At 42.6% G+C, this 14,403-nt stretch overlaps 1 protein-coding gene across 1 annotated transcript in view; it reads left to right on the forward strand.

Moving 5' to 3' along the window:
* LOC102388086 (aspartyl/asparaginyl beta-hydroxylase) overlaps positions 1-11,963 on the forward strand; it is a 63,913-nt gene extending 51,950 nt beyond the window's left edge. The window contains exons 12-13 of the mRNA XM_025198492.1: positions 5,535-5,668; positions 11,234-11,963. Of these exons, the coding sequence (XP_025054277.1) occupies positions 5,535-5,668; positions 11,234-11,384 (285 nt within the window). The 3' untranslated portion in view covers positions 11,385-11,963. The remainder of the gene's footprint in view (positions 1-5,534; positions 5,669-11,233) is intronic.
* Positions 11,964-14,403: the final 2,440 nt, after the last annotated feature.

A 14,403-nucleotide genomic window follows, 5' to 3' on the forward strand; every position in this document is an offset into this window, starting at 1 on the left:
ATCTGAGCCCCAGTCAAGGGCGTCCCAGGAAGGGCATGGGGATCACTGGGGCCTGGGCACAGGCACAGGGAGCATAACAGTAAGGGCTGGCACTTCTCAGAGCCACAAAGCCGTGGGTGGAACAGCTGCAGCTGGACCCATGTCCTGTTGCAGGGATAAAGCTGCTGCCAGGAGGGAGCAAGTGGGGGTCAGGCAGGGGCTGCAGGTCAGAAGTGAGGGGTTCTGGCAGGTCTGTGGGTTGGGAGTAAGGGGCAAGGGCATTGGCAGGGCACCAGCATATCAGTGCTGCTAAGTGCCACAAAGTAGCTGTGGAGATGGCTGCAGCTGGACCAACATCCTGGTGAGTGAAGGGGGCAGGGGGAGCTCTGACTTTCTGTGATTAAAAAAACCAAAAGCAAACGCCAAGTATATAGATTTTTATAATTTATTTTATTATTATAATTGAGGCACCAGTAGGCTTCCAAATTGCTCTAAAATTGTAAATATATCAATAAAACATTGCCCAACTGATACCTATATATATATATATATTTGTGGTGTTTCATTTGAATCACAGACAAATGTGGATTTTGGGTATTTTAATCAGAGAATTTTGGATCCCCCCCCCCTTTTAAATCAGAGACTTTGCAGTTTTTAAACAGAAAACCAGGATCTCTGCTGGTGAGGCAAATGGCGGGACCCAGACAGAGGAGCCTGCCCTGGGCTGGCACCAGGGACCCAGATGGAGGGTGGATGAGGTGGCTGACCTCCTGGCCATTTGGGGCCAAAAAGACATACTTCGACAGTTCAAAGCAGGCCACCACAATGAGCACATCTTCCAGGCGATAGCTGCCCAGATGGCAGAATGTGGGCACCAGAAAACATGACAATGGCCAACTGTGCAGCCACAGCCCACTGGCAGCTGGCCCACATGTGCAGGGGTCTCTGTTGCAGTTACCATAGTGTCATAGTTGTTAGAGGCTGGAGGGGACCTTACAGATCATCGAGCCCAGCCCCCCTGCACATGGGCAGGAAAGACTGCTAGGATCAAATGATCCCAGTGAGATGGGCCTCAAGACATTTTTTGAAGATCACCAGGGTGGATGACTGTACCACTTCTGGGGGAAACCGGTTCCAAACTCTCGGCACTGGCCTTGTAAGTTATACACATTCCGACACCCACACATACCCCACACCCACCCACAAACCCGACAGACTCTCAAACCCCACATCCCCACACAAATCTCACACCCTGCATTGGGATGGGACCTGCTGGTGAGCACTGCAGCCATGCAGGCAGCTGCCGCTCTGCAGTCCTGCCCCGCAGCCACACCAGTGCTGGGACATGTAGCCCTGGCCTGGGGGGGATTCCTGGTCCTGGTAAACACTTGAGGGGTGTGATGGGCCTGGTGGGGAGGGGGGAGGGAGTATCAGGAGTGGGTGATGGATGGTGGGGGATTAAGGTTGCAGTGGGGTCTATGGTGATGGGGAGAGGGAGAGAGATGCATTGAGGGTGGGGGGATGCTCTGGATAGGAGTGGCTGCCAAAGCCAGGTTTGGAGCCCACCTGCAACTCCTAGAACAGCCTGTGCAAGGGGAGGCCAGCCTGGAAAGGAAGGAGCTTGCCCAGCCAATCTGAGCCCCAGTCAAGGGCTTCCCAGGAAGGGCATGGGGATCACTGGGGCCTGGGCACAGGCACAGGGAGCAGAACAGTAAGGGCTGGCACTTCTCAGAGCCACAAAGCCGCGGGTGGAACAGCTGCAGCTGGACCCATGTCCTGTTGCAGGGATAAAGCTGCTGCCAGGAGGGAGCAAGTGGGGGTCAGGCAGGGGCTGCAGGTCAGAAGTGAGGGGTTCTGGCAGGTCTGTGGGTTGGGAGTAAGGGGCAAGGGCATTGGCAGGGCACCAGCATATCAGTGCTGCTAAGTGCCACAAAGTAGCTGTGGAGATGGCTGCAGCTGGACCAACATCCTGGTGAGTGAAGGGGGCAGGGGGAGCTCTGACTTTCTGTGATTAAAAAAACCAAAAGCAAACGCCAAGTATATAGATTTTTATAATTTATTTTATTATTATAATTGAGGCACCAGTAGGCTTCCAAATTGCTCTAAAATTGTAAATATATCAATAAAACATTGCCCAACTGATACCTATATATATATATATATTTGTGGTGTTTCATTTGAATCACAGACAAATGTGGATTTTGGGTATTTTAATCAGAGAATTTTGGATCCCCCCCCCCTTTTAAATCAGAGACTTTGCAGTTTTTAAACAGAAAACCAGGATCTCTGCTGGTGAGGCAAATGGCGGGACCCAGACAGAGGAGCCTGCCCTGGGCTGGCACCAGGGACCCAGATGGAGGGTGGATGAGGTGGCTGACCTCCTGGCCATTTGGGGCCAAAAAGACATACTTCGACAGTTCAAAGCAGGCCACCACAATGAGCACATCTTCCAGGCGATAGCTGCCCAGATGGCAGAATGTGGGCACCAGAAAACATGACAATGGCCAACTGTGCAGCCACAGCCCACTGGCAGCTGGCCCACATGTGCAGGGGTCTCTGTTGCAGTTACCATAGTGTCATAGTTGTTAGAGGCTGGAGGGGACCTTACAGATCATCGAGCCCAGCCCCCCTGCACATGGGCAGGAAAGACTGCTAGGATCAAATGATCCCAGTGAGATGGGCCTCAAGACATTTTTTGAAGATCACCAGGGTGGATGACTGTACCACTTCTGGGGGAAACCGGTTCCAAACTCTCGGCACTGGCCTTGTAAGTTTTTCCTTATGTCTAGCCAGGAGCAATCTTCAATCAGCTTGTGCCCATTAGTTCTTGTCCTCCCCTGGGGGGCCTTGGTGAAGGTGGTCACTGTCTGGGTCTGGTGGGCATGCAGCCATGGGGCTGCAGGTCCAAGGAGACCGATGCTGTTGCAAGTGGCAGCAGGTCACAGCCAGGCAGCAGCCCCCACTGCTAGACTGCTGCAGTAGGCAGAGGGTGCAGGGGCTACTCTAGGTCAGGGTGGCTGCAGCAGTCCAGCTGGCACAGGGGGCTAGTGTCCCCAGATACAAACTGGCCAGGCCTCAGAAGCTCCTTAGGGCAAGTAGCCTTGAGCTGCTTTCCAGGGCAGCTTTTTATACTGCTGGGGACAGCACAGGTGCTTGCACCAGCTTCTAGCTCTCCCTGGCTGAAGATCCAGATGGAGCTGGGGGAAGGGGGCAGTTTCCCTCAGGCAGCACAATTTGCTTCACACCAAAGTGCATGTTCAGGCACATGTGCTGAGACACAAATCTTTGGCACAAATTTGTGCTGCTGCTACTTGAGCTACTGCAAGCACACACATGTGCATGTGTGGATGTGCCATAACTATCTGTCATTTTCTGGGTTCCCAACATGACATACCTGTGTCCAGACTTGCAGAAATATTGACCACTTACAGGTATACTTGACATGCTTGGGAGCTGTACTTTAAAGGTATGAAGTGCTGTGAAATGCTAAGCATGCTGGAAAATCCAGGTAATCAATGACCTGGAAGATAGCATAGAGTGCTCCATCAGCAAGTTTGCAGATGACCCCAAGCTGGGGGGAGTAGCAGATACGCTGGAGGGTAGGGCTAGGAATCAGAGTGACCTTGATGAATTGGAGAATTGGGCCAAAAGGAATCTCATGAGGTTCAATAAGGACAAGTGCAAAGTCCTGCACTTAGGACAGAACAATCTGAACAAAAGGACCTGGGGGTTACAGTGAACAATAAGCTGAACATGAGGCAGCAGTGTGCCCTCGTTGCAAAGAAAGCTAACAGCACACTGGGGTGCGTTGGTAGGTGTGTTGCCAGCAGGTCAAGGGAAGTGATTATTCCCCTCTATTTTGCACTGGTGAGATCACATCTAAGTACTGTGTTCAGTTTTGGGCCCCATGCTGTAGAAAGGATATGGCCAAATTGGAGAGAATACAGTGGAGGGCAACAAAAATGGTTCAGGGGCTGGGGAGCTTGACTTATGTGGAAAGACTGAGGGAACTGGGCTTATTTAGTCTAGAGAAGAGAAGACTGAGAGTGGATTTAATAGCAGCCTTCAATTACCTGAAGTGGGGGGTTTGTATGATTTCTAATTTTCTATGATTCTACGATTAAGGATCTCAAGCTGGCAACCAAAAATTAGAAAACACTTTGAACAATTTGACCTTTTGTGCCCATGTTTCAGATCCTCATTTGTAAAATGGTGTAATAATACTGCTTTATCTCACAGGAGCACTCTGAAGATAAATTAATACTTTTGAAGCACTCAGAAATTATTAGGAGAATATGATAGAAGTGCCCCAGAGGAAATTAATAATTCTGTATTCACTGTAGTGTTGGCTGGTGTGCATTAAGTAAGTTCTGAGGCCATATGGAATGATAGGGATAAAAAGAAATATTGAATAATTAACTATCCATTTACTGACAGAAGCAAAGAGAGACAGAGAGAGAGATTAGGGAAAAAAAAGCAAAGTGATTGTATAATTAAGGATGGCTTATAAACAAGACGAAAGAGTTAGTGGCATGGATACTTTTAATTCTGGTATTTACTAACTTTTGAGTTAGACTTAGCAACCATAATGTTACTTTAACGTAATTCATGGATATTTATAATACATTTATGTAGTACACGCACGCACGCACGCATATATATAAAATAAGTACACTCTGTGTGTGTGTGTGTGTGTGTGTATCTAGCATATACATATGTACAGGAGAACCCACGTACACTGAAGGGTGAGGTTCATAACCCCTTTGCAAAGAGGAGATTTTGCTGGGGCCTAGAGTCCTGAGACCTAGTCACAGCAAACAGCCACACAGGACCACCGAGAAGCTCTAGTTGATTCCTGCAGCTTTTGCTCACTTTGACCACTTCTGATTAGCTGTCACTGGCAACCAGTGCTGACCTCCAGCTGAGTGATGAAGGAGCACCCTTTGAAGTAAAAACTGGAGCAGACAGCTGAGTGGCTTGTTCTTTATTTGGTAACTTAGTGTGAACTAAGTGGCTTGGGGATACAAATGATCTGGGTTCTAACCGTAATGTGTATGTGTAGTATAAACCTATGTACTATCTGTGGCACATACATCTGTGGACAAATATATAGGTAACGTACATAACAGTAATCATCCGAAACATTGCAGTGTCACTATTATAATATTTTCTTTTAGATCCTTCCTATCCAACCAGGACCACTAAACTTTTGGGAATGTTTTCTTCTGCTGCAGATCCCCCTATAGGAGAAAAGACTGAGTACTTTCCCTCACTGCATCCTGCTTCCCACTCTCTTTTTCCATAGACTTTTCTGCAGGGTCATTCTAATGTAGATCTTGAACTAAACTTAGCTCAACCCCCACCAGCTCCATCCATTTTTAGATAAAATATCCACAAATCACTACTTTAAAAATGTTTGGGATGTGAGAAACCCCAAATGTTGTTGCGATTCAAATGGTGGTCTGTCATCTTGGATTAGTTGTAATAGTATTTTGCTATCAGTGAAGGGTTGGTAAAAGTTACCTGATTAAATGAACTGTTTTTTCTGTTTGCAGATCAAGTATTCCATCATGCACCCAGGGACTCATGTCTGGCCTCATACGGGACCTACTAACTGTAGGTTGAGGATGCACTTGGGCTTGGTAATACCAAAAGAAGGCTGCAAAATTCGATGTGCTCAGGAAAACAGGTATCCTTTTCTATTCGCACCCCAAGACTGAAAATGGGTGGGTAGCTGATCTGATCCACAAGAAAAAAGACAATTCTGATGTCAGTAAATTACTGCTAAAGGAGAATAAAATACTACATGTTTAATCATGGCACATATTAGATATTGTAATTGTAGTAATTGTAATATGTCACCTAGATATTTAGTTATAATAAGCACTTTGATGTGTAAAACTTCTTACAAGTATATGAATTTCAGTTTTTAATTAATGACACAACAGTCTTTGGAGACAGACGTGGTCTTCTCTGTCATGATCACTGTATTTATCTTCTTAGTAATGCTGTCTATAGCCTTGAAGTCTTTTGAGCTTAGTCTTAGAAACACATTCCATTGATAGAGTGATGTTCACCACTTGCAAGCAACAGTATTTCCACTGTTCCCTTTCTTCTCTTGGGAGATCAGCCAACTTAATCAGTAAAATCTAGACTCATAGCAGCAATTCTGCTTCCTATACTGTGGATGTAGAATAGCCAAGTTTTCCCACATAGATTAGATCTTCCAGTGGTATACATCAACATTATTCCATTGGCTTCATTTCAAGTCAAACATGTTGCTTTGTAAGTGGACAATGGTACCAAGGATTCTTAATTTTAACATTGCATTTGAAAAAGGAAAACTTCTTTACATTAGGAATGGTTACATTACACTGCAGATGTAGTTGGCCTCTTAGGTCAGTTTAAAAAATAGTCATTTAAAGACATTTAAACTCAAGGAATATATTCCCTTGAGAACTATGTGAAAGCATAAACTTCTGTAATTTAACACATGTAGATAGACTAGTATTAAAGCAACAGCAGTACAAAATTAATAAAAAATGAATGTATAAAGTTAAGCATCATAAACATTAAAAACGATATTGTCTGTATAAAGTTAAGCAATTTGATCAATTTGTTTGAAAATGTTTGCTGTTCATTGAATAGATTTTTCTCTTCTGAGTCCAAAACATCACCTGGAATCCTAATAGTTTTTAATGTTTATGATGAGTCAGAGATGCTATATCCTGCTTATAGCATCAGAGTGCAGCAAAGGTTAATTTGGAATTCTTCTCAAAGTACTATTATGGAGACATGTTTGATGATGAAAAATCTATGCATCCATCATCACTCTAGTATGTAACTGAGAGCTTTCTAGAGCATCTGAAAACCAAACACAGCAGGTAATTTGTGGCAATTTAAGGACAAGAGTTTCCATCCATTAATAATCTAGCTGTTGTTGCTGCAGAGGTGTTGGGACTCCTGCCATGATGTACCTTATTTAAATATTGTGCATCAGCAGTCAGCATTACAGCTAACAACATACACCTTGACTAATCACTGATGAACACATTTCTTCCCAGCACTCTAGCTCAGTATCTGAAGCAGTTTGGGGCTGCAGGAAGTGGTAGTTAGATGGTTTAGAGGGTTGTTAATGAGACATGGAGGATTTCACATCTTGGAAGCTTAGGGGTCACTCATGAATTCAGGTCAGCTATGATTGCAAGTCATTACCATCAAGTGGCTATTAGATGACCCTGCAGGAAAGAAAGCCATAGTCTTGCTCAAGTTCCAAGTGAACAGGTGTGTGAGACTTACCATCCATTATCAGAGCTAACATCCTTATTTGTCTTCAGCTGAGCATAAGGCTCAGTGGTGTGGAGAATGAACTACCTTCTCACCTATAGCAGTGCTTCTTCCACATCAGATGCTTGTCAGGATGGCATAAGGATGCTTATATTGCTCCTGCTGGGCAGATAGAGCATTTCCGTGCCTGGGACTCTTGAGTTTGGCTTATTCCATATGCACAACATGCATTTATTAAAAAAGTAGAATTTATGCATAATGATCCAACTTATTCCTCACTGGCATGTACAACTCCAGTTTCCTTTGGCAGGGGTTGTGCATTTATAACCAAAGGCAGGATTTTTCCTAAGAAAATATTTTTAGTGGTAAAAATGAAGGGTTACACATAACTGTTCCCTCCTTCCCTGTGAAAGGGAGACCTCTCGGTGGTTACCATGGTGACAATTCAGGCAAGGAATTCTGGGTCTCAGACGTGTATGATTCTGCCCCTCTGCCTCTTCCCTTGCTGTTTCAGATGAATAAGAAATTATTGCTGCCTCCTGTTGAACTGGCTCAGCTCTGGAGGCTTCCATGTTGGAGATCAAAGCTTTGACTCTATCTCTCCCTACGCCCTCCTCCCCCTGCTTGTGAGGTGTGTGGGGGGAAATAATGAGAACATAGTACTCATTTACCCATATGCACCCAGAGGTAGGGTGGGAATTTAAAGGTGCAGGTTTTATTATCCACTATACTATTTGCAGTGCAGCGCAGCTGGCCATCTAGCTCTATAGAAAGAAAATTGTCAGTGCTGCTTCTTTTTTTTTCAATCCTAGTGTATAGCAATCAAGTCTTGTTGAACAATTTGGGCCATTGTTATCCACAAGTGCCCAACCTTTTTGTAATTGCAAAAGCAGTAGTAGACAGCATGCTGAGTGATGGTGTTAAATAATGACTGAACATCCAATAAAATGACCTTATTTCAAAGACTGCAATAGTGATTTGTAATAGAGGGGGGGAGAAATGTTTCAGTTTTTTCAAGTCAAGGTGAAACCTTCTCATGTAAAACAGGTGTGTACAGCTCCTTCCATCATGAAAATGATATAGAAATCTTTCAAAAACAGGCTCTACTTCATGCCAGAATGAGATTTCCACCTTGGTCAGGATGTTAAGATTTTCTCACACAATAAGGCGTCTGAGAAATATTTATTTGCATTCCAATGGTAGGTTGTGTAATCGATCCAAAGGGAAGATAATAGCTCTGACAACTTTATGATTTTTTTCTTTTTGTTGTGTAAAACAGTCCATCCAATTGTGATGCAAATGAGAGAACCCCATTTTAACCTCTGAAGGCATTTAATCTGGATGCTTTGAGGTTTTATTGTCCCGAGCTGAGCTTCTATTTCAGGCTAATTAGTGGAGTGCATTCAGACCTGGGTCAAAAAAATAAAAGCACACTGTTGGCCTTATTCCTCATTCCATTATATCAGTGTGCGATGTCTTTTGAATTTCATTGGAAAACTGATGGAAAATGATTGCACTAGTGGAGAATCAGTCTATATTACTTAAAATGTGAACCTACATTTATCTTGGAGATAGCAGCAAAATAAAGAATGGCAAACAAAATACTTGAAACCTTGCAAAGGTTCATTTTCAAATGGATCAGTCTGCCTGGGGAATCTTAAAGAGCTGTATCTGTGTTTGCAGATCAAGTAGTACATCATGCACCCATGGACTCCTGTCCTCATACAGTCCAAAGTCTATCTGCCAACCACTGCATTATGCCTACTGATTTGTCTGGTCTTGCTCAAAATATGACCCCCAACGATTTTTCTGCCATTGCATTTTGGAAGAATATTATTCCACTTTCTGGAGAGTCTGGTAGTAAACCATTTTTTCTGATGCTGGTAAAAGTTTTCAAAAATGCCTAAGTGACTTAGGAGTCGAAGTCCCATTTTCCAAAGGATTTTAGGCATCATTTGTACTAGAAAAAAAGTTGTTTTTTTCCTAATGAATTTGCTCTATTTAAGCCTGTTAGTTTGTAATCAGACTTCTCTTAAATATTCCCTTTGTGTAATCCTAAGTAACATGTCTTATGTTTATACCTTATTTCTCTATCAATACTAGTGTTTACAATACCTCATTCTGCTCCTGAGAGTTAAGGCCCCAGCCCTGCTGAAGCGATCTATCCTTATGGACCATAGCATTCATGCAGCAGCCTTGTCCACTTTGCAGTATTGTGACTTTAATTATTAGGCTCTTAAATAGCTATTCAAGATCGTTAGTGAAGATGTTCAATAGAACTGAAACTAACACTTACCCTTCCAGCCAATTAGATACCTCTGCCTCTGACACATTGTCTCTCACCATTGTCATTTAAGTCGTTTTCTTCCACTAGTTATCAAAGTATGTGATTGCTCATATACAGGCCAGTCTCAGTGACCTGTGGACTGGATTAAAATCAACTCAGTAAGCAGTTAGACACTCCCATAGGAAAAGGGAGTCCTGTATTCAGGGCTTAATCTTATAATTTTATAATCTTATAATCTTATAATTCTTCCTTTTTTGCATGGGGGTGTTATTAAACTATGCTGCTGACAACTTTTCACAGTTTCATTGTTTTCTACTTAGGTACATAATTTTAAAAGGGGAGGAAATTGGTTCATAATACCCAAATTATTCAGAGTGCCTCTGTGGCAGGGCACTGTTGGTCCCTGCCACTTTAAGGGCTGAGCCAAGCAGCCAGCAGGTGGTTGATTTTGGTGGCCATTTTAGATCTCTGGCCGCCTATATAAACAGAGCAGTTCGCTGTTGGCAGTCAGGCAGTAACATCACCTGGCTGCAAGGTGATGCAGATTGGTGTATGCAGTATACACCAATGCAATATCCTGGAGGTAAGGGCAGGATCTGTAGGGGATGGTTTGGAGGCTCCTGGTCTTGGGCATGACCTAAAACTGCACCCTGCCAGGAGTAGGTGGCCTGGTGGGTCTTCCAGTGGCGCAGGAGCCTCCAGGAAATACCAGGCCAGTGACCACCCCAGTGAAAGGCAGGTTGGGGTGCCTTAATAATCCTAGCTCCCACAACTGGGCAGGTTACACTTAGTACAGCCAAGAAGGTGGACCCAGGAGAGAGAGTGGGCTAGAGGCTCAGAGGCCTGACTCAAAACACCCACAACTGGTCAGTGCTGAGGCCAGGACCAAAACGGTCAAAAGGGCCAGGGGCCCACCATGGGGGATGCCCAGAGCTGAGGGCCTGGGGTTTCTGACTGGCCTTGGAGGTGAGGCCAGGGCCTGTGTGGCCAAAGGTCCTGGGGGGACCACTCCCGAGAGAGGAAAGAGTTCAGGGAGCCAGGCAGCCCAGAATGAGGGCGGAGTTAGGCCACCTGATTGGAGGGATCTGGTTGGGGTCCAGATTGGAGGATTCTGGGGCCCACTGTGGGGCCAGTGACGTTAACATCTGTGGATGCCATCTGTGAGGCTTGGGCTGCGGTGTAGGGGAGGAACAGAGCCACAGATAGCGCCCCCTGGCATCAGGGCAAGAAATGGGCAGCCTCCCGCTTATCTAAGATCTTAATTATAGATCATCAAGGTATGGCAGGAAAGGAGGTAGGCAGTTGGCCCAGAAACAGGTGGGCAGGCCATTTGTAGACTGCCCCTGAGGAAACCCCGTGTTACAGCCTCCTATGCACAGATACTAAATACATAAAAATAACAGACAGTATGTATGCATGCATGCACATTGAGAGAATAAGTATTGTTACTCAGTAATATGAAGCTGCATCAGACTGAACATTTTATAGATGGTTTCATGCAGAGCTGTAATACAGGACTCTAATCTCTCCTTAAGCACTATATTCCTGATGGCACAACACATGCTGATTAAACCTTCTCCATGTTTAGATCATCATCTCCAGGATAGATATATGCCCAGATAATTGCCACTCTAGGACACTCAAAATCCATACTAAAAGATGCTTTTTGCCCCATTACAGAACCTGGGAAGAAGGGAAGGTTCTCATCTTTGATGACTCTTTTGAACATGAAGTGTGGCAGGATGCAGAAGATTATCGGCTGATATTCATTGTGGACGTATGGCACCCTGAGTTAACACCACAACAGAGACGTAGCCTTCCTGCCATTTAAGCAGTGATTTCTCATGCAAAAACTACATCAATTTTAACCTTTTAGAGTATATACAGCGTTAATTTGCCTGGTACTAAGGCAAATGTCAGCCTTCTAATAGTTGAAAGATAAGAAGCAATTGCTTCACAATCATTGTGGACTCAGCTTTAAAAAATTCCTATTTCTATTTCATACTGATGCAGCACTGATCTGATCTTTTTGCTTTTAGGCTGCAGGTACAGAAATACTGATTCTTGTTAGCCAAAAAGATTTAGTTCTAGATTTTCAAAATGAAGAATATGCAGGCACATGTTCCATGCCAAAATTATGTGTACAGAAACTATTGCATGTTCATGTATATGCAGCCAGGCACCTCATTTGCCATGTTTATGCACAAGTATCTGGACTATATGTTTTTTACCTGATAATTAGGTGCATAAATATGTGCAACTAACCTTGAAAATCTATCGTACAGTTTTGAATAGTATATGTTTAAGGTATAAAGCAACTAGACACATCTAAAGTTGATACTATATGCAGGTAATGTGAATCAATAGGTTTGTTTTGTATTTTTCTACATGAGTAATTGTATTTTTCTAGCATAACTACACACGGATCACTTGCTTTTATGAACCACTATTTTTTTCAAAAGAACATGTATAATAAGTGCATCTCCAGCTATTAGCAGATGGAGGAACTTTTTTTGTCCAGACCTTATTTTTGCTATGTATGGCCTTCTTCTGCCTTCTGAAAATGCTTTTAGTAACTTACGTTATTTAATTTTTAGTTAATAGAGTATAAGACTGATAATGAGATCAGTTTTGTTTTCTGAAGTGAAATAGCCTCTCTTCAGTACAGTCCTGGGGTGATGGGCATTTGTGACAGTCACCTGTTGACTAAAATGAGAGTTGTCAGTGCTCAACAGTTTTCAGAGTCATATGGATATTAACTGTTATTCTCTGTCACATGAAATCCCTCTGCATCATGACAACCATCTTCTGTCCAGGAAGAGCAGGATGCAGCTCCTTCCAAGGACTCTTTTTGAGATTGACCTGACTGGCCTTTCTTCCAAATAAGAACCCAGATAGAATGGAAATAATGTTCCCTGAAGTAGAAGCAGAAGACCACGCTCTAATATAAATCTCTGATCCTGTGGGAATGAAAAGACCAAAAAAAAGTGCAATTGTTTAAAAAATGTATTAACTTAATTTTCAGTGTATTCTGCATTTGTTCTGTTTATTATGAGGTGAAAAGGCCTTATTTCCCAAAAGAATCTTGTGAGGTGTCATGGTAGGGAACTTACTCTTCTTCTTTGCACTGCCATACAGGGGAACACAGGGTCCTACACCTGCCATTAATATCTAGGAGTACTGAAAAGGTAAAATGGAAGAGGATGATCAAGATGAAGAATTTACTTCATGAATTTCATCAGGATTTTCTGTCCAGTCATCTGCAAGTACCAGTAAGCTGTTAAGACTGATGCAAGGGTGCTTAGATAGAATAGCAAGGCAAGGGAGCACTAGGGATTATCATAAGGCAGTACAAGATGATGTGCAGAAACATAGGCAATGTTATCCTCTTCCATTCTTGGCTTGGAAAGTGTTGTTAATATGCTAAACTTATGAATGTGTTATGTTACTAAGGTGTCTTACATTATGGTATCTAAGAACCACATGCCTATATTTCATATGCTGTACAATAGCCTAAAATAGCAACATTTATAAAATAACTGTGTATTTCCATAAATTAAGAGCCTTTCAAACTTTCTGTTTTATTAAATAGTTAGATCTTGTCATGCCATAAAACATAATGAAAAATGACTTGTGGCATGAATTGCATAACAATTGTTGGAGGTATGCACTATTTCCTTTTGCATTAGAAAAATCTGATTATCATGTTCTGATCCAGATTCAGTCCTGCCTGGATAGTTATGGTCCAAAAAAGCTTTTCTGTGTTCTCTAAATCAGAGAAGACAAAAAGAAGACAAAACAGTATAACCCATATCTATAAGGTGTTCACAGTACTCAGGCCAGTCATCAGTGGAACTTAATATAATTACGTTTGTTTCACATTTTGAAATGTAAAAATGCTTCTTTGAAAGGATTTGTTAGAATTATATATAAAAGCAGTTTAGATATGAGGTACTCATTATCACTGGGCATATCAATAGAAACCAGTCCATCTAACTATTTGAATGCTATATTTCATAATACAGTAAAAGGATCAAAAAAGACAAATGATGAAAATAATTTATAAAGGAGGCATCCAGAAGTGTTTATCTTGGAACCAAATATGTTTCCTTCAAAGAATATTTTTAATTGACTTTAAATTACATTGCAGTTTCCAGAGCTAAGAATTAATACCTATGTTCCAGTGAAGACGTAACAGTTTCTTAATTTTAATTTGAGAAAGCCCTTACCATCTTTTTCTTTTTCTTTTTCTTTTTTTTTTTGAGCTCAGAGTGTTCCATTACTGTTCATATAGTATTTCTCTTAATTTCCTCTGGAAGATGAAACCTTATCTTTTGAGATTATGATTAACAAATTGATTAAAGCCATCTAGCCAAAACATGGACACACAGGGGTATTGCTGCTCATTAAATAGTATATAGAAGCATAGCATGCATCTAAAACCTGACGGGCTCCTTCAGCCCTGACTCCATTCCATGCTTTAGGGGCTTCTGTTTGATGGGGCTATTGGAATAGCTTCATACATAAAAGGCATGTGCAGGAACCATTAAAAATTGTACTGTGAATAAATGCTGCACCATTTTCAGGCTTTCTGGATTGTAAACAGATACTTCAGCCTAATTCAGAGCCTTTCTGAACTGGAAAAGTCTACTGACCTGAAACAAATGAATAAATGAAAAGATCAAATGAAAATACTTTTATTCTAGTAACAGATATCTTCCTTAATGCTAGGGACAGAAGTTACACATAAACCAGTATAAGTGATTGAAAACCATAGATTCACAGATATTAGGGTCAGAAGGGATCTCAACAGATCGAGTCCAACCCCCTGCTCTGGGCAGGAAAGAGCG

Source organism: Alligator sinensis, unplaced genomic scaffold, assembly GCF_000455745.1.
Source record: "Alligator sinensis unplaced genomic scaffold, ASM45574v1 scaffold860_1, whole genome shotgun sequence".
NCBI classification, from domain to species: domain Eukaryota; kingdom Metazoa; phylum Chordata; order Crocodylia; family Alligatoridae; genus Alligator; species Alligator sinensis.